Raw genomic sequence first — 21,292 nt, 5'->3', positions numbered from 1 at the left:
ATTTAACATTTTATATCCCACTCTCCCATGCCACACATACATCATCTTCAATTTACTTTTGTTTAGATCAGTGCTGTAACTAGCATGAACCCACTTCTTTCTCTCACTGGTGTTGCTTGGGAATGCACTAATACTAAAATATGACTGTTTGAGTGCTGTAACACACAGGCCACTTCAGTTATAGCTGTGTGAAGCAGACGTGATTTAACATTGCAAAAGCTTGTTCGGATCTTAGGACAGAAGTGAGGTCACTCTAGGCCAGTACAGTTACCTATTATCTTGTCTATCATTCACACTTGGCCACGGGAGAACAGATCGCCAATTGCTCCACTCAAACAGGGACGGTATAACCCCTTGTTTCAGATGTTTATGTCTAAGTATATTTGGAGACCCATTTCAGTCCCCATGCCCTCCCTAAATCATGTTGAAAAAACTTAGACAACACTACAACAGAGTAGTGTCGCTTTTCTGCAGTAGAAAAAGCCACCAGCGCTGTCACTGGAATGCAAAATTGTGTGAACTGTCTATTATAACAAACATTTATTAAACATTTCTCATATTTTTATCAAGGAAAGTTATATCATTATGATTATTTTTATTGTTTTCTCGCCCAGCCCTAGGAGAAAGCCAAAACTTTTTTTTTTTTTGTTATGCTTGTAGCATTGCTGTTCTTGCCGTAATCTTTACTTGGCTGTAGTACCAGCCACAAAGCGTATGTTGTCCCAGAACGGCTCAGAGACATTTTATGGGACAAAACAATAACTTAAAAAGTAAGCAAACTTTCCTTGACGAATGATATTTGCTTTACCCAACCAGATATTTCAGCCATAATCTCAAAACACAGTGACTGCAGGAAAAAAGGGGACTGGTGGAGTTGGTTCTTGTGACATCATAAAACAATGGATTAAAAACAGACAGTTTTTGAAGCGTTTCCATATATGGACTGTATGGACTGGGTAGTGAATGGTACTTTTGAAACTTTAATGTTTACAGTTTACTCCAAACTTCTTTATTTCACAAAACAAAAGGAAATTGAGTTTTCCATGATATGGGCCCTTTAAAACTGCATGTTTGGCAGTAATTTGATTTTGTTCAAGGACACTGCCAGCTTTAACAAACGTTACTTGTTTAAACATGTTGCAAGCCAGATCAAAGTACACTGCTATGTGATTTCTCTTGTACATACAATTCACCGAGCATGTCAGAGAGAAGAGAAATAAGGAGAGAAAGAGATGGAGAGGACAGAGAGACAGAGGTAAAGAGGGGGCTTTGCGCTTTTGGCACAGATGAACACTACTAAATGTAAATATGGAAATAAGCTTTGCAGTATGTGTATGTCTGAATGTGTCTGAAACATGGTTGCCCCTGGCCATAATAACAGGTTTTTAATCATGCATTGTTTTTAAACACGTATAACCTTGTCCTTTTTTTAATTCACTCTCACTGCCTTTGCTTCACACATAAATTCAACCTTAAAGGGGAACTCCACTGATTTTTCAAATTTTCTGCCTAACTCAGCTGTTGAGATGTAAACAAAGCCATTCAGAGTGGTTTGATTCAGTTCACTGAAACTCACTCTGATTTTCCTCACCATGGTAGTAAGTTTTCTTTTGGCACTATTGTGCCTTATGATGGCCTGCTTGTATCTTTTCACCATAAATTGAAGAAAAAAATAAAACTATTGTAAAACAAGGTAATAAAGCTTTTAGAGAAACTAAATGCTTTAGATGTCTGGTTCTTTTCAAAAACACTGTGAACTTGGTTAGTTTCTCTAGAACTTTCATATCAAATTTGTGCATTTGTTTACATCTTAGTGATTTAATTATGCAAAATTTTGAACAATTGATGGAATTTCTCAACACATTTGACATTGACAATGGCATGCGATACACACGTTCGAATCACGAAATACTGCACACATCTGTGCACACAGCAGTTATTCATCTTTACAGTCTCCTTCATTCCATCCTCATGCACTCACATATGAGACTCGTATATCTTCAAAAAATGACTTTAACAGTGTTCAGTGCATTCAAACCTTCATAGACGCACGCATGCACACATACACACATACACACACACATTATGAAAAAAAGGCTGAACAAAAAGGTAGAGAAACTTACTAACTTTTTTAGTGAGTGAGTCAGTTAAGAGTAAGAGTCTTGCACTTAACTGACTCACTCACTGCAGAAACCTGAGTCAGTAAGTTCCTCTACAATGAACCATTTCACATTCAAACCACTCTGAATGACTTCATAGTTCAAATTTCATAGTTCAGTAGTTGAGATGTAAGCAGAGTGTTTTAATGTGAAATGGTGCACTGCAAAGAAATTTACAGTGGCCGTGATAAGAATGTGATCTCAATGATTCAATTATGTAGAATTTTTTAAAAAATCATTGCAATTCTCTTTTAAGCACTCCAGTCAGTAGGGCAACTAGGATTTATAGATCCCCGTGCAAAAAACTGAGTGGGGTCTCTATACAAAAACTACCTTCAGTGAATAAGATAATTGTGTAAACTGCCAGACACAGTGGCAAATAGGTTGTACTAATTGTTCAGTAATTGTAATTGTAACTAAAAACATTGTTTCTCTGAAATCATATTTTATGTGTTTAGTCACCATGACAACAGTTAGGATCAAATAACAGGACAAAAGCTATTACAGAATAAGAGTAAATTAATCTTATCTTAGCTCCAAAGAGGAAAAAAGTACTATAGGACTGGGATAACCACTGGGATAACCCCAGTGGAATCCTAACTTCTGTTGCTGCCAATAGCTATCGAATTAAAAATAGAATATTATTGTTTTAAAGCAACCATAGGTATAACAAGTTTACTAGCATAAATGAATTACTTATTGCAAACCTGTAGCATCACTTTCACTGAGAGTGAATTTTTTTTCTAATTTCTGATGAAAATTTGCAGAATGAAATATTGTAGGAACACTAGTGAATAATGAGGAGACAGAGCTGAATGTGCCTCTGTTTATTAGAAGGAAAACTGTCAGCTCAGTTTGCACATCAGCAAAAGCTTTGATAAATGGAAACAAATACTGAGGAGAAGCGACAACCCTTTTAGGCGTAGTCACAATATAATTTTTCAAGCTTCCAGTTATCTCACCTTTTTTTGTTTTGACATATTTACATTGGTAGCCATCTAGCTAACTAGACTTGTGCATAAAATGTACAACTTACATTTTTGGTTTTGTTGATTTAATTACATGTCTACTTTTCAGCTGTGTGCATATCGTTGATTGCTTGGTAACAGACAAAACAATTAAGATATGATTTGCTTCTCATATATGATAAAATTACAGTTAAATCATGTCTTAACCTTGTCAGATTTTAACTCAGAACAAAAAGATAGGACGTTTCTGTAATAAGGCCCCAGAGTTAAGTAAAAAGGTTTTCTGATGATTTAAATGGTCAAGACGTAAACAAAATCAGTGGTTTGATGTGAAATCCTCTGTCAAAATTGTTCACAGTAGTGGTAATAGGAATCAGAGATCTGAAGACTTTGATGCCTCTAATGGTTACTGCACAGAAAGTTATTATACGATCTGTTTATGAATACGCTGCCTGATGCCTGAGACTTTGTTTTACTTGTTTTGGGAAGGTTTTGAATTAAAAAGTATTTTCAAAATCCATTCATGGCAGAGAAGTGCATGCATGATGTTGTGAGGCAAAATAGTTTCTGAAAAAAACTTCTTTTTTCAGATTTACATATAAAAACTACCCACACACTTGTATGTACACTGACGGCTAAAATGGCTATATTTGTTTTGTAGACATTGTGATCCCTGGTTCCTATCACCACCACTATAAAGAAATCAAAGTCAGTATGCTCCTCTACAAATAACCATTTTGCATGATACTACTCTGAATGACTTTGTTTACATCTCAATCACTGAATTATGCAGAAATTTTAAGAAATTGGTGGAATTCCTCTTTAAGATCTCACATCTCTGCCCTGTACACACACCCACACTATGTCACATTGTGAGTCAACCATGCACATTCTCTCAAATCCCATATTCACACGCTTTAACATATATATGATGGGAACACATAATTGTTAAACACCCATTAAAGCGGTACCATGTCGCGGAATGGAAAGATCACTACACTGTAAAAGATTTCCTCAATCTTAAAACTTATAATCACATTTGACAAATCGGCATTTAACACAGTAGAACTGCTCCAGTGTAATCATGCTTGCCTCAGCAGTAGTGAGCATTCACCATCCCTGTACACCATGGCTTAGTTACCAGTGCAAAATAAGATGAAAGTGTGACACTGGAACATGGGGTGACAGAACAAAAAAGGCATTCAAGACAGAAGGGAAGAAAATGTACTTCTTCAAAGATACTCTCAAACTTTTTAGCATAAAATAACAAAAAAAAAAATAAAAAAAGAAAGAGGAAAAAAATGAGGAGCCAAAACTATTCCTGCACTCCACCAGGACATTCATATTCAGACAGTTAAAGCTTCAACACGAGTCAAAAAAGGTAAAGCAACAAAGCTGACCCTCCTGACATAGGAAGCCATGCCTTTCCTCACAGACGGCTCATTGAGCTCAACTGCTGCTGTCTGGAATGGAATGCAGGCAGTGTCGAGGCAGTCAATGAGGTGGCAGCATATAGTGTATAAAGCCACGGAGAGCATAGAGTGCAGTGACGGGGCAAAACAGGTGGACTCTTACTTTGGGGGTGGGGCAGGAAGCAGTGGAGAGGCGGGACTGCTGAGCACGTGGAGACTCTGAGGGCGTGGTGCTGAGAGAGGCTGTGTCCCGTGGCAAAACCTGAACGCCCCGTGATATGATAGAGTCTGGAATCTATAAGTAAAGAGACATTACATTTAAGCATATATTACATATACAAAATATAAAATATACAAAATATACAAAAAACTATGGCCATAATATCACTGAAAACTGAAGTTGACCATCTGGCCTGGTTGCTTTTTCCTCACCATACGCTATATAGCCAAAAGTATGTGGACACCTGATCATCTCACCTACATGAGCTTGTTTAACATCTCATTCCAAAACCATGGGCATGGGCATGGCATGCCCCCCTCCTTGAGGTCAGGGCTGTGTGCATGCCATTGGAATTCCACTAACAATTTACAATACTGTTTTATAGTTAATAAATAACTAATCAGGAACTAATTAGGAATGAATGAGTAGTGCTGCATTAACATGTAAATAACTACACTTAACTACTAAGGACTCTTAGTTAACTACTCAGTAGGTAACAGTGAACTAATGATTAGGGTAGTTCACTATTAAATAAACAATAACTACTGAGTCTCATTGAGAATTACTTACTAACTATGGTTTCTTAGAATAACTACTCATAAATTACCCATCAATTCAACATTAATTGCTTAATAGCTGAGTCTGACAAGGTTCCTGCAGAACTACTAACTGATGTAGTGTATTTCAACACTTCTAACAGTAGTGAAATACAATACACAGTGTGCAGTCTCTACAATATAATGGATTATACCCTCCATTTCTATTCACCAAAACAGGTATCCTCAAAGAAGGCTGGGGCATCACACCAGACTGTAATGATTGGTATCCCTCTAAGGGGACAAATACTACACTATTCAGTAGTTCAGTCTGTTACCTCTCATCTAAAGAAAAGAAAACACCATTCTTTTCTGCAGGAGCACATGTGCCAGTGTTTCTTCTGAACAGTAGTTCTCCTTTAATGTCCTCTTGAGGGCAGGGTCAGTTGAAGAGAGGGCTCATGGAAATATCTGACTGTGTATGTGTCCTGCCTTCAAATTCACTTGGTTCTACATATTACCAAGTGATTATGTAATTATTGTCTGTTAGATAATGAATGAGGTGTTGCTGTTCTTCATCAGGAGCTAATGATGATCAGGAACAAGATAGAAGAAACAATGGTAACTCATTATTAATGAACTAGGAGTTAATCATGATCTGGAACAGTATTATAAAGTGAAACACATGGTAACTCACTATTAATGAACTAGGAGTTAATCATGATCAGGAACAGTATTATAAAGGGAAACACATGGTAACTCACTATTAATGAACTAGGAGTTAATCATGATCAGGAACAGTATTATAAAGGGAAACACATGGTAACTCACTATTAATGAACTAGGAGTTAATCATGATCAGGAACAGTATTATAAAGTGAAACACATGGTAATTCACTATTAATGAACTAGGAGTTAGTTATGATCAGGAACAGTATTATAAAGTGAAACACATGGTAACTCATTATTAATGAACTAAGAATTAATCATGATCAGGAACAATATTAGAAAATGAAACATGGTAACTCACTATTAATGAACTAGGGGTTAATCATGATCAGGAACAGTATTATAAAGTGAAACACATGGTGACTCATTATTAATGAACTAGGGGTTAATGATGATCAGGAACAGTATTATACGGTGAAACACATGGTAACTCACTATTAATGAACTAGGGGTTAATCATGATCAGATCTGTATTATAAATTGAACTACATGAAAAAAGTAAAACCCCTAAAGAAATTATGTACTGTAGTACAAAAAATATTAGTAAAGACATTTTGAGTAAAGAGTAAATAAGTTGTTTATTGAATCCTTTTTTATTTGTGAACAATCCAAATGTGAAAACATCCCTGGGTTAGCTAGCTATATCACTGAAAATAATACACCCAAACAAAATGAAATCAAACTCTGTCATAACTACTGAAGGAGGAAGTCTGAGAGCTGAGACCAATCACAGTATATTCTGCTAGTACATTAGTTACACACATTTCTGTTTCATATCTGAGGCACAACGTTTTACTGCCTATTAGCTTAGCTCACATTAGCTAAATTAACTAGCAAGCTAGCATGCACTCATAATAGAACATCAGCAGCAGCTTTAGGTTTAATAAAGCACTAACATGTGCTTATAATTCTGAAACAACATGGTAAAATAGACATTGTACAAGAAGACCGTACCTACTTAGCTGAGATTAGTTAGCAAGTCAGTTAACTGTGTATCTACATTAGTGCTGCAGTCTGAATAAACCCTTGAATCTGAAAGTCTCACATTAGTGGCCCGGGGGTCTGCCATGAGTCTGATTCACTCATCACACATCAGGAGATACAGCGAGTCAGAATTAAAATATGAACAGAATTATCAAACTAATGCACTGAGAACGCAGATTAACTGCTCTCCTTTTCCAGCACTAGCAAAAACTTCATGGGCGCTCAACAGAAACGCCAAGTAACTTATTTACAAAAAGTAAGAGTAAATAAGTAACTTATTTACTCTTACTTTTTTCAAAATTTCTTTATTATTAATTTTGTACTACAGTACATAATTTCTTTAGGGGTTTTTTATTTCTAATGTAGTTCAATTTATAACACAGTTCCTGATCATGATTAACCCCTAGTTTATTAAAAGTGAGTTACCATGTGTTTCACTTTATAATACTGTTCCTGATCATGATTAACTCCTAGTTCATTAATAGTGAGTTACCATTTGTTTCACTTTATAATACTGTTCCAGATCATGATTAACTCCTAGTTCATTAATAATGAGTTACCATGTGTTTCACTTTATAATACTGTTCCAGATCATCATCAACTCCTAGTTCATTAATGATGAGTTACCATGTGTTTCCCTTTATAATATTGTTCCTGATCATCATTAACTCCTAGTTCATTAATAGTGAGTTACCATGTGTTTCCCTTTATAATACTGTTCCAGATCATCATTAACTCCTAGTTCATCAGTAATGAATTACCTTGTTTCACTTTATACTGTTCCAGATCATGATTAACTCCTAGTTCATTAGTAATGAGTTACCATGTGTTTCACTTTATAATACTGTTCCTGATCATGATTAACTCCTAGTTCATTAATAGTGAGTTACCATTGTTTCATTTTATATTGATCCTGATCATCATTAGCTCCTGATGAAGAACAGCAACACCTCATTCATTATCTAACAGACAATAATTACATAATCACTTGGTAATATGTAGAACCAAGTGAATTTGAAGGCAGGACACATACACAGTCAGGTATTTCCATGAGCCCTCTCTTCAACTGACCCTGCCCTCAAGAGGACATTAAAGGAGAACTACTGTTCAGAAGAAACACTGGCACATGTGCTCCTGCAGAAAAGAATGGTGTTTTCTTTTCTAAATATGAGAGGTAAGCAGACTGGTCTACTGAATAGTGAAGTATTTTAGCAGTTGTCCCATTTATAGGCTGATGTGCAAACTGGTTCACACTGCAATGTACATTAGCCTTTTAAGGTTTCTGATCAAAACAAACACATGAGGGATACCAATCATTACAGTCTGGTGTGATGCCCCAGCCTTCTCTGAGGATACCTGTTTTGGTGAACAGAAATGGAGGGTATAATCCATTATATTGTAGAGACTGCACACTGTGTAGTGTATTTCACTACTGTTAGAAGTGTTGGAATACACTACATCAGTTAGTAGTTCAGCAGGAACCTTGTCAGACTCAGCTATTGAGCAATTAATGTTGAATTGATGGGTAATTTATGAGTAGTTATTCTAAGAAACCATAGTTAATTCTAGGTAATAGAAATTCTCTATGAGACTCAGTAGTTATTGTTTAGTTAATAGTAAACTACCCTAATCTTTAGTTCATTGTTACCTACTGAGTAGCTAACTAGTAGTCCTTGGTAGTTAAGAGTAGTTACTTAAGCATTAATGCAGAACTACTTATTGGTTCCTGCTTGATTCCTGATTAGTTACTTATTAACTATGAAACAGTATTGTAAATTGTTAGTGGAATTCCTTCACGCCAATGTCTTTATGGAACTCACTTTGTGCACAGTAGCACAGTTGTGCTGAAACAGAATAGGGCCTTCCCCAGACTGTTGCCACAAAGCATGAAGCATATAACTGTCTAAAATGTCTTTGTAATATTAACAATACCCTTCACTTAAACTATAGGGCCTACCCCAAGCCCTGAAAAACAGCCACAGACCATTATCTCTCCTTCACCAAACTTTATTGCTGGCTCTATGCATTCAAGTAGGTGATTCAATACTTCAGAGAATTTGAGTCCAGTGATGGCATGCTTTACACACCCCCAGTACCGGGAGACACATCCAACTTATTATCTGCAGTAATCACCATTATGCTATATGTGCAGAAGATGGTTGCTGTTTTTCTGTTTTGTATACTAAACATTTATGCAGCATTAGGAACATTTCTACAGCGTTAGCATCAGTTTCTCAGAAATGCTATAGTTGTTGGCTGGTGAGAATATATACATTACTCACTGTCTAAGAAGACATTAAATCTGGAAACCTGCAAAAAACCACCATGTAAACTTTAAGTACAATGTGGGTTTAAGTAGTCTAGACAGACAGTGCCTCTAGTCTTATGCTGTGATCTGCAATTCTAGCAGACAATACGCAGTGCTGCCTGGGAGAACCAAACTAGGATTAAGAGAGAGTGTGATGGGCCAAAGAGCCAGCAGCCCAGGGACCTTACGTAACAGAGCCAAAACTTAGCATAACGCTAATTAACGCTGGGGTTAATGTAAGGCCTCACAGGAAAGAGCAGCTCTAAAGCTGCTTTAATTCCCTAGCATGCTAGCAAACCCTGTACTAATTATAACACTCACTCCCACCTAGGCCATCTCAGGATGTCCATGTTAGGAGCAGTCCCAGTGGACAGCACACAACTTTGCCCTGTCTAACACCATTGCAATCGCCATTTTAATTGCATTGTAACAGCTAATAAGAGAGATACTGAATCAGAAACAGAATCACCTTATTTCACCAAGTATGTGAAACATGAAGGAATTTGTCTTGGAGAGTGCACACATGTATGACACGTTAACCAGACATTTAGCTAAGGGAGAATTAAAATAAAAATACAATAAACAGAATAAAGAATGATGGATAATGAAGAGCCATGGAGAAGCTGAAGAAATTATGAATATCTGTATATATGCAGATAAGAATGCCTATATATATGAAGGTCTGATGACATATAAAAAACTATTATACACAGAATATTAAGGAATGAAATCAACATTTGCAAAAATGTAACATCTGCACAATTGTGCAAATATGTTACATCGGTGTTACTGTAATACAGTATGGAGGTTTGATGGTTTTGTTTAAAGTGCAAGCTGTCCACTTTTGTTTTTAGCACTGCTACAGCTCTGGGTAAAAAGCTGGTAGCATATCTGGTTGTGTTAGTTTTGACGGCCCTGAATTTTCTACCAGAAGGAAGTGGCTAGAAGAGGCGATGTCCAGAATGAGAGAGGTCAGCCGTAATTTAGCCAGAACACTTTGTCACCCTCCTGTTGTAGATATCCTGAAGCGTTGGCAGACTACATTCAGTGATCCTCTCTGCCGTCCTGATAATGAGCTGGACTTCGTTCATGTAAGGTGGAGGTACCAAACCAGATGGATATGGATGATGTGAGGATGGACTCACTGTGTAGAACTGGAGCATAAGGCTCTGCGTCAGGTTGAATTCAGCTGTCTCAGGAAGAACATTCTTTGCTGTGCCCTCTGGCTACAGAGCGCATGCTACTTTCTCACTTCAGGTACCTGGATATGGTGGTGCCCAGAAATTTGAGTGACTCCATTGATGTTGAGGGGGGGTAGGGAGAAAGGGTTGCACCTGTAGTCCACCACCATCTCTACAGTCTTTTGTGTAATGAGCAGCAGGGGACCAGCTGCTCAACTTCCTTTTTGTAGGCAGACTCATCCCACCACAAGAGGCCCACCACAATTTTGTCATCTACAAACTTCAGGATCTTCACAGCTGGTTCTTCAGAGACACAGTCATGGGTAAAGACTGAAGGTCCGAGGATTTGATGTGTGTTTTCGTAGTCACACTGTCGCCTGTTTGTTGGGAAATACATGATCCACTGGCAGATGGGATCTGGCACAGACAGCTGAGATCTGACTCGGACTACGGTGTTGAAAGCAGAGCTTGAAGCCCACAAGCAAAACTATTGCATAGGTTCCAGGACTGTCAAGATGCTGTAGCCTGTTAAGTGCAGGGCCAAGTTGGCCGCACTGTCAACAGACCTGTTGGCCATGTATGTGAACTGCAGGGGATCCAGCACAGGGTTTTTAATGGCCTTCAGGTGGGCTAGGACCAGACAATTACAGACCTTACTGACGACAGCGGTCAGGGCCACTAGTCCAGTAATGTTTGTTTTTTGAGGACTGGAATGATGGTAGATTTAGTTTTAGTTTCAAAGCACGTAGGAACAAAGCAAAGTTCCAGTGATTTGTTGAAGATTTTGGTAAAATTAATGCTAGTTGGTCACAGCACTGCTTTAGGATTGATGGAGAGACTCCATCTGGCCCCAGAGCTTTTCTCACCTTCTGATTGCTGAAAAGCCTGTTAACGTCCTGCTTGTTAATGGTGAGATGAGTAGGGGGCAGAGGTGAGACAGAAATGGTAGGTGAGTCAGGGTGGGAAAGAGAGAGCCAGGACAGGTAAGAGAAAGGGTATGTGAGAGAGCCAGGGTGGTGGAGGAGGGCAGGGGACTGGCAGATAGAGTCTGAAGATTGTCCTTTGTATGTTCAAATCTGCAGTAGAACTCATTCAGGTCATTGGTAAGTTGGCAGTCATTCAGAAAAAGGAAGTTTTGCTCACCTTGTAGTTAGCAATCTCTTCAAGGCCTTTCCAAACTGAAGTTAGGTTGTTGCAACAATGTGGCGTTTCAGCTTTTTTGAGTATTTGTTATTTGCTGCTTTAATCCCTTTCTCCATCTTGTATTATCATTTAGACTGCCTGTCGACTCTTCAAAAACAGTCCAGTTTGAGGATTCAAAACAGCCCTGTACCTTTTCAAGTCTCCACTGGTACACTTCTTCACTGTACACAGGCTTGTTGGATTTGAGTTTCTGCCTGTACGTTGGGATGAGGTGAAGGAGACTGTGATCAGAATGACAGAGTACTGTGCATGATGGCATGATAAGCATGTGCATGATGGCATGATAAGCATTTTTAATAGTGGTGTAACAATGTTCCAAAATGTTCTCTCATGGCACAAGTGACATGCTGTCTGTCACCAGGATTTGTTGATATAGAAGCAGAATCCTCCTCCCCTGGTGTTGCCACTGAGCTCCGCATCTCTGTCTGATCTGTGCAGCTGAAGGCTGGATAGGTGCAGCTCACTATCTGCACCTATCCAGCTGCAGACAGTGAGCTGTGTAGAGGTTACAGACTGGACAGAAATAAAGATGGTGTTTGAGACCCATGCTGTCTCAGCCTTAGAAGTGTCCTGGCCCTTCTGCCTCTCCTTCGCTTCCTTGCCAGGTTTGAGCAGAGTCAACAAATAGTTCTTTTAATCTGTTGTTGCTTTCCAAAAACTCTGAAGGTATTTGAATAAATTCCAGAATAATATCAGTTCAACGCTGTCCCTGAAGGTCAGTAACTGTTCTTGCTCCAACTGACTGTGTTTGGCATACCATAGACAACATTAACAAACAAAAGCACCAGGGGGTTCACCTTGAAAGAGAATCGAACTCACAACCCTGGTGTCAGTAGTCAGGAGTGCTAAGGGACGAACCACCCGGCGAAGAATAGAGGACAGCCTCAAATGCAGAGCAACTGAGCAGCAGGAGAAATATGCAACTCAAACGAAAGAAATTAAGAAATGGGAAAAATAGAAATTAGACAAGAAATGAAGTAAAGGGGGAAAAGCATAAAACAAGGGAAGAGACGGGTCACGAGGACTGAGGATCAAAACCTCAATCACTGCGTTGCCACCACGGCGTGCAAACTTAAAGGCTTACAAGGATGAATCAAACTAAGAACCCTCAAAACTGAACTCAAACTCCCATTCCCATTAAACATAAAGCAGGAATTAAACCACAGAGCGGTTATTTTGGGGGTTTTGCTGGGCAGCTGTGGCTGTTGACTTTCTATACGGTGTTCTGTTTAATTTTTAATTAATTTTCATGGCTTATTTCAGTGTATTTAGGACTCTGCCGCTTCATGCGCGCAGCCTGTTTGAAAGTGAATCTGCGTGTTGTTCACGTGATCGGTTGCTCAAGAATGACTATTAATTTGAACTGTTTTACTGTTATATTGTTTACATATATGATTTAGTGATTGTTCTACTTTATTTAGGCTATTCATTAATTTGCAGGATCTCTCAATATTTCTGCCCGCTGAAAGTTTGTCCCGCGCTGCAAGATATTGTGTCGGATCTGCAGGAGTTTAGACCTCTACCAAGTGGCATGTGAGCACCCCTTAAGTATGGTACCCACAGCTGCTACCGTTCAGCCCTAATTACTCAGTCCTGGCTGTCCAGCCCCTCCTAGTGTTTAATGTAATAGCTCAAATTGAGGGTCTGCAGCAGTCACCATTTTATGCAGATTTAAGGTCCATTTCTGTTGGTGGGAGAGGGTTCTGAAGGAGAGATCTAGCTGTTGCTACACTTTTGAATTGTGGGTTTGAATTGTGGTCCCTGGTGCACCCTGGTGGAGGGTCAGATAATGAGATGGTCTGTAACAATGTAGCAAATTCAGTATAATTTGTACATATATATAATTGTTACATAACACAAATAACAGATGCAGAAAACAAGCTACCAAATATACGCTTCCATAAATGAATTGATAAATTGAACTAAAGTTTTTCATAACCATGCCAAAACTATTCCAAAACATTGTGTGACTATATACACTATAATAAACAGCAAATTCAGACTGTGTACAGATTTTCTTGTAATTAATTACTGTATATTATTATTGGGATATTGCTGTTTTTCAGTTTTATGCTGACCACAACGAAAACTTGGAAAACAGTCCATTCATCTGATTTAAAGAAAAGATATTCAAGGAAATAGCATGGGACACCTCCTCAAGTTCAATATTATCTTGTTTATAGGGGATCCCTTTATTTTTGTTCATTTTTTGAGAGAAAGAATAAAAGACCTCTGACACCACCTCCTCTGTACTCCTTCGGCCTACACCCTCCAGGGTATCACATGTTCCCTCCACAAATATTGGCACCCCTGGTAAACATTAGCAAAACAGGCTGTAAAAAACATTCTTTATTGCTTATCCTTTTGATCTTTCATGAAGTACATTGATTGAAAGAAAAATCAAAATTGTATTATGAAATATTGTTTTTTTTCTCAAATGTATGGTGTGCTACAATTGTTGACACCCCTTCATTAAATACTTTGTGCAGTTTGTGTTTTTTGTCACTTGTGTCTTTTGTCACTTTTGTCCTGGCAGATGCTTAATATCTTTCGTGGCTTTAAACTTCCTAATTACTGCTTTGATAGTGGAAATGGGCATTTTCAACATTTCCTGATTTGTGCAGCTCAACAATCTTTTTTCTTGGCAATAGATGACTAAGGGAATTTAGCCTGTCACCTCATATTAACCCCAGTGAAACAGGAAGTCATGACTCAGGTGAACCTAAAAACTAAATATGAATGGGAATATATTTCAGTTAGATTTTACTCATAAGAATTTCTAGGGGTGTCAACTATTGTGGCACACAGATTTGAGAAAAAAATAATTTTTCATGATAATTTGTTTTCTTTCAATCACTGCACTTCAAATAAAGGTTAGATTTTGGTAATATTTTGAATGAAAGATCAAAATGATAAGAAATAAAGAATTTTTTTGCAGCCCATTTTGCTTATGTTTACCATGGGCGCCAACATTTGTGGAGGGCGTTGTACATAATGAATAGGATAGTTATGTAACAATCCAGAGTTTTCAGGAAATGCACAAAACACGGCAAAATGATATTTTTTTCTTTCTGCCAGACTGTACACAATAAAGAAGTTTTCATCAGATTTAAATCATAAAATTACTTATGAACATAAACATACTATTGACAAACATAATGTTGCTTCATACAGTATCTCTCCGATTTTTGCTATAATGAGATACAGAGGAAAGTAAAAGAGATAGAGGAAGAGAGGGCTGATGAGACATAATTAATTGCAAATTCTATCACGTTTTTGTTATTGGCAACTATAAGTGCCAGAGCCTTAATGGCTCTCTAACCCTTTCTAGATTGATCTATTCCAATAACATTTTTTCTCATCTCTTTTGATCATGGCACAGTGCGCTGATTGTTGAAACCTTTTAGCCTATGACACATTGCTGATAAGGTTCAACAAGGCTGACAGCATTTGAGTCTGGGTGTGTGTAGTGTAACTGATCCCAAAAATTAACTAAATTTGGTTAATTGGTTGACAGAGTAATTCTGTTTTAAGGTCGGAAACAATTAAGTGTGACAAATATGCAAAAATAGCAGAAATCAGGAGGGGGCAAAAACTTCATAGCACTGTATTGTGCCTTCAAGTTACATTTTAAAGTCCCCTGATTGGTTGTCCTTCAAACTAGACCTGAATCAGACCAATGAAAGAGAGGGGAGGATGCATGGATGAAATGGTGAATGGGTAACACCTACCTTGTTGCTACAGGAGCAGGTGAAATGAGAGGGGAGTGTGGTAAAAGGGATGAAGCCAGTCAGGGGCTGCCCACCTTTGGCCATGACAATAGCACAGTTGGGATGGGACTTCATACTCTGATGGTGAACATGGCACAAGTGAACATATACACATGTTGAAAATAGGAGGGGAAGATGGTAGTAAAGCTTCAAACAACCCCAGAAAAACAACATTATCATGAATACCTGCAGCAGTTAGCTAACAACCCACGCTAACTGGAGTAACAGTGAAACAAAGAGGGCTAGCATAACTGCAACTAGCATACGCCAAACAGGAGCAGTTAGGAGGAAATGTTTATGCCAAACAGGAGAGTTAAAAGGGCCAAGAGTGCTGCCACATAGTCCAGCACACTAGGCACATGATTAATGCTAGCCATCAACTGTGCTCACCTTTGCAGCGATGGCGGCCGCTGTGATGTGAGAGGAGCCGCTGTCCTCGGTGGAGGCGATGCCACTGTCCTTCTTCTCTTCCTCTTCCTCCTCACACTGGACACCCTTGTCCTCAGTCTGCTTGTGAGGGCTGGTGACGGGTAGAGGTGAAAGAGGTGGAGGAGGTGAGGGCAGGTCCTCCAGAGCATCATGCACCTCTTTTACTTTCACTATGGCATCCCGCAGCAGGTCAATAGCATGGGGTAGAGCAGGCAGGATGAACTGGAAACACTCCTGTAGGCAAGACGAGTGCTGAACTCTGAGCAAACTGTGGTTCACAATTGCTTTGTCAATATGACTGTAAATTTACTCATAAAAAGTGGTACTAAATCTACTCTATGTCTATATATGTACTAGATTACTGTATGAATACAGTGAACAATGTAAAAAACTGTAGATCACTTTTCTGTATTTGGCAGGAAAACTGAGCATTTACTCATGTGGAAAGGATACTAAATCTACAATATATTACTATACTTAACATGTTGTACAATTGGCATGTACTAGAGTAATGAATATAAAACTGAAGTTTAAGTTTTAAACATTATTATTATTATTTAACTAGGAAAAGATCTCAGTGAGATCAAAAGTCTCTTTTACAGGGGTGTCCTGGCCAAGATAGTCAGCAACACAAACTGTCCCACAAAAACAAAAAAGTGGATTGGATTGTGCAGCATAACTAAAAGCTAAAAGTTTTCCATGTTAAGTGCATTCAATGTGGAGCATTTTGAAAGTGGTTCCTTTCTGATATATATATATATATATATATATATATATATATATATACACACCAACTAATTAACCTACACATGGTCAATACGGAAAAAGCTGCTCTTTCATAAAGCATGCAGTGGTGGGTAACTGACCGTCAATTAGTAATAAATCTGACAGCACCAAAATAAATAATGCCTAATGTATGTAAGCAGTACAAAGGTGCAGGCATGTAAATGACATCTCCATAATCAATAATTGGTAGAAAAGTAGCAGAAACAAGTTTCTTTTTCACATTCAAAACATAAACAAGACTGATTCTTAAAATATAATCCTAATTTAATTATCAATTTCTGTACCATGTGCAAAATATGAGACTTAAATGTCAAAGAATTATCTAATACTAAATCAAGATATATTTGTATGTAGACACATTTTCAACCACATTTCCCTTTAAAGTGGTCACAGATGGAAGGTTTTTCCCTGAATTTGTAAACAACATTGTTTCAGTTTGTCAACATTTCAAGCAAGTTTAAAATCTGCATTGTATAATACTAAAATCATCTTGTAGGTTACACAAAACCTTTTTGAGTTTTTGAGTTGAGATTTTGAGTAGGTGCTGAAAAGTAGAGAGTATCATCAGTGTCATAATAAAAATTTGCACTGGCATGTTATGACAAAGGCTACTAACATATACAGTAAAAAGCAGAGGCCCCAAAATTGATCCTTGAGGCACACCATCAAAGGAGTAGACTAGATAAATAATTCTCAAACCAGAGAATGGTGTCTTCAAACAATCCAATGCACATAAGAAGTCTAGAAGTCTAGATTGTATGATCCACTGTATCAAAAGCCTTCAATAAATCAGTAAAAAGGGCTGCACAATGATACCCATTATCTAACAAAACAACTGTATCATTTATTACTTCAGCGTCGCTGCGATTGTACTATATTTTTTCTAAAACCAGATTAATTATCAGAGAGGATATTATTCACTGTTAATAACTCCTTCAGCTGCTAACTTACAAAAGATTCTAAAATCTTTGCTAAGTCTAGAAATGGACCATTTTAGGATCTCCTCTTTTTAAAAAAGGAATAACAAAAGCAGATTTTCATATCAGTGGAAATTCATGTGCAGGTCATTAAAGACACTCCCACCTTGTCAGTCCACCTTGTGGATGTAAAGTCAGAGACAACGGCTCATCTGCTGCTGCAGTTTGTGTTGGTCATCCTCTATTCCATGTAAATTTTTAGGATAGCTAATGAAAATTTGGCTTCAAATAAGTCATGTCCCGTAACTACGAAATACGAACTACGAATTACAATTATGAATATTCATAAGTCACCTGTGACTGAAACATACCTAATAGCATGAAATACCTCCACAAGCACGAATAACAGCTGTGATTCGATTTGGCTAAACAAGTTTCTGGATGACATCAATAAGACAAGATGAACCTGGTTGTCCAGCAGCTCAATGTCACCTCAACCAAAGGACCCGTTCCCACGTAATTAAAACATCCTCAGAACATCACAGAGCCTCCTCCTGCTTGAACCACACATTGCACACAGTCCTCATTAAAGGCTTAAAGGCAGAAATCAAATTCATCTGACCAGATAACACACTTTCAATTTTTATGTCTCTTTGCCCACTGTAACCGGTCAACTTTGTGAGCAGAAAAACAATTTATATTCATTTCATGTAGTTACTGAATAATTTGCCTTAAGATTTGGGCATGAAAATTCAGGCGGAAAATCCAAAATCCACTTGGACTTAGGGCTGGACAATAAAATGATAATTATCGTGATATAACTTTCCTCGACAGAACTGCAAGAAATGTTAGATACATTTTCGATATAATACACCATTCTCACACATTCTAGCGACAGCCCTGGTGGCGTTTTCTACTGCAAGGAAAGCGACACTACTCTGCTGTTGCCACGAGAGCGACAGAGAGAGTTATTCAACATGATTAGAGAGGGAGGGGGCAACGACTTAAATGAGCCACCAAATATACTTTAGCAATGTCTGAAACGTGGAGTTATACATTCCTTGTTCGAGTGGAGTGATCGGTGATCTGTTCTCCTGTGACCAAGTGTGAGTGACTAGATAAGTGGCGTAACTGTACTGTCCTATTGCGAACTCCCTTCACCAGAACCACGGTGGCAAGCGGGCATTTGCCCCACCACTTTCACAGTACTGTGACGACGCCCCACCTGTTTTTGAGTTCAGTTTGCGCACATAAAAACCGCCACTGACGGCATGAAGTGCTGACCAGCACGAAAAGACTGAGCAAAGACTAGTAAAATTGAGCAGCAGAGCCAATCAGAATATTATTTCAGCTGGGAGGAGCTTTTAGACCTGCCTTGATTGGTACGGACCTTTACAACTTTTTCTTTAGTTCGGTTTTGACATTTGACTCCACCCAAATTCAGATCCGCACCAAACAACTGAACCACTGTGATTTTCAACGGAATTCAAAACCAGAGCACATTTTTTCAACTGCACATTTTCGCAGTACTGTCTACACAATCTGCTGCTCGAACATTTTACACTTTACAAATGCTCATATCATTCCTGCATTGCGCACTGCTGTAAATAACGGGAGAGAATCAATAAAATAATTATATGCGTTAGATTTTTGGTACATGGACGGTGGAGCATCTTTTTTGCCAAGCATCAGCGACCTTAAATTGAAACTGGTATACACATAGACGATAGGTGTCTCTATTTTATGTTTCTCTGTTTTCATGGTGGTGAATGTGAGAGTAACAGAGCGCTTGCTAAACTTCTGATCAATAAACAAACACCACGTGTGTAATTTAGTCCACTTTAGCCCTTACAGTCCGCCATCTGAACCAAATGAAAGAGATACATCATGAAAAACTCTGCTGCGTTTTTAGAAAATAAACTGGGCCTGAAAACAGCCTGATGTTCTTCAGAGATGTTAGCTAAAAATACTGCTATCTGAGGCTGCAGCTACTGAAGCTGTAGAAGTATAGATACTTCCAAAAAATAATTACACAAGTAAAAGTACTTTCCCCAAAACAACTTGAGTAGAAATGCAAAAGAAGCAGGATGAAAAACTACTTAAGTACTCAGTACTACAGTGAAACTTCTACTACATCTAGCATTTTTTCAGCACAGGAACTGAAGATTGTGTGCCTCTGTTGTTCTCTATTTGGGATTCTTTTGGTCTAAAATACAGAAGCTCCAAAGTCAGGATGTAACCAATCACAAAGCTGTATTACCTCCATCAAAACAAATTGAACACATACAAAAAATGGAAGTAGTATCTAAATATGAATGACTAAAACGTAACAGAGGAAATAGATTCCTTTGCTCACTTTAGTTGAAATTAAAGTAATATGATTTGAAAAATACTCAGTATTTTAGTGAAGTACATGTACTTTGGTTAAATGTAACCAGTTACTACCCACCTCTGAGTAAGTTTATAAAGACATGTTCTTAGCATGACATGAAAGGCAATTTTAGTCAGTGGCCTAATTGCATTTCGTCACTCAACCAGCCACTTGGAAACAATGTTTTGCCCCACCACTTTTGGAGGTGTGGCACCACCCCTGAGTCTTGTCCTCATTTGCACATGGCCCAGCAGAATGCAAGGCCATAGAGTGTCCACTTTCTCATTTTGGGGTTCAGAGGGGTGCTCATAAGTGCCCTCTATGCACCCCCAGGAGAAGCCTGCATCGATGCAGACCCATGGTCTGTTACCCTAAAAATCCTTGCAATACAGGCTAGGACCAATCATAGCGGATGAAGTTACTTACAGCTGCCTACTTGTCAAGTTGCTACATTTTACCATGCCCAATTTGGACATCCATTGTGGCCCAACTACTCTGGTAGATTTTAATAAGTTAAAAGGGACAACGCCAAATCCTTTGAATGGGAGATGTTCTTGAGCACTCTTGAGTTGTTGCTGCTATAACCAAAGAACTGACTTGGGGGAGGGCTAAAGGGCTTAGGACATAATTTGGGCAGGCCCAAAAAGAGAAGTTCAGCCTACAACCCATAAGCTTTTAGCACCAGGACTCTAATGACAGCCTATTATCTCCTCCACAAGCCTTACTGGGAAGACACTCATATCATGTCATAGTATTGACAGAAATTTAATAGAATTTCTAAAGTGGCTGGACAGCCTCCATTCTGTGAGGCTAATGTATGATAAGAGGTGTGCGCATGGCTAACGCAGGTGGCCTAACTCAATCACTCCAATGAGAACGCATGCTACTTAATGATGGAGAGTGCGTGTATGTTTGTTTTGTACATTTTCAGGACAAAGGTATCCTGACTATTTAGGAAAATCAAAGAGAAGCACTGTTAATGATGCCAGGCCTGACAAGATGGTCCTGAAAAAGATTTTTAGAAAAGCTACTTTTCATTTTTTTTTTTTAAACCTGAAAGAGCTGTCTATTTTCAGTTTCTGAGGTAAAAATGTGGGTTAGGCTTAGAAAAACTGGCAGAAACTTGACTGTTGGTGGACCTTTCAGCTAGACAATGTCCTCAACACACTTATCAAAATCCACACAGAAATGGTTGCAGGAGCACAAAATTAGTTTGAGATTGCCCTTCAGCTCTCACAGCTCTGCATGGACTGCTTCTGCTGAGTTCTTTTATGTTTTAAATGCATCTTCCTTCTACCAAATCAGGTATTTTTGAACAT

General features: G+C 38.4%; 1 protein-coding gene across 5 annotated transcripts in view; it reads right to left on the bottom strand.

The window, feature by feature from the left end:
- The window catches only part of LOC118823270 (gephyrin), a 222,694-nt gene that overhangs the window by 117,980 nt on the left and 83,422 nt on the right, over nt 1-21,292 (bottom strand). For 3 of the 5 annotated variants that reach the window (XR_005008518.1, XM_036592743.1, XM_036592744.1), the window contains exons 7-9: nt 15,861-16,133; nt 15,432-15,548; nt 4,703-4,834 (exon numbers count right to left, since the gene is read on the bottom strand). Coding sequence is in view for 4 of the 5 variants with exons in the window: in XM_036592743.1 (XP_036448636.1) it covers nt 4,703-4,834; nt 15,432-15,548; nt 15,861-16,133 (522 nt within the window). In the remaining variant the exon portion in view is untranslated. The remainder of the gene's footprint in view (nt 1-4,702; nt 4,835-15,431; nt 15,549-15,860; nt 16,134-21,292) is intronic. The other 2 variants (XM_036592745.1, XM_036592746.1) reach the window with 1 other exon arrangement.

The sequence above is a fragment of the Colossoma macropomum genome, unplaced genomic scaffold (genome assembly GCF_904425465.1).
Source record: "Colossoma macropomum unplaced genomic scaffold, Colossoma_macropomum, whole genome shotgun sequence".
Classification (NCBI taxonomy): Eukaryota; Metazoa; Chordata; class Actinopteri; order Characiformes; family Serrasalmidae; genus Colossoma; species Colossoma macropomum.
The sequence above is the reverse complement of the archived record's forward strand: the minus strand, read 5'-3'. Positions and strand labels throughout refer to the sequence as shown.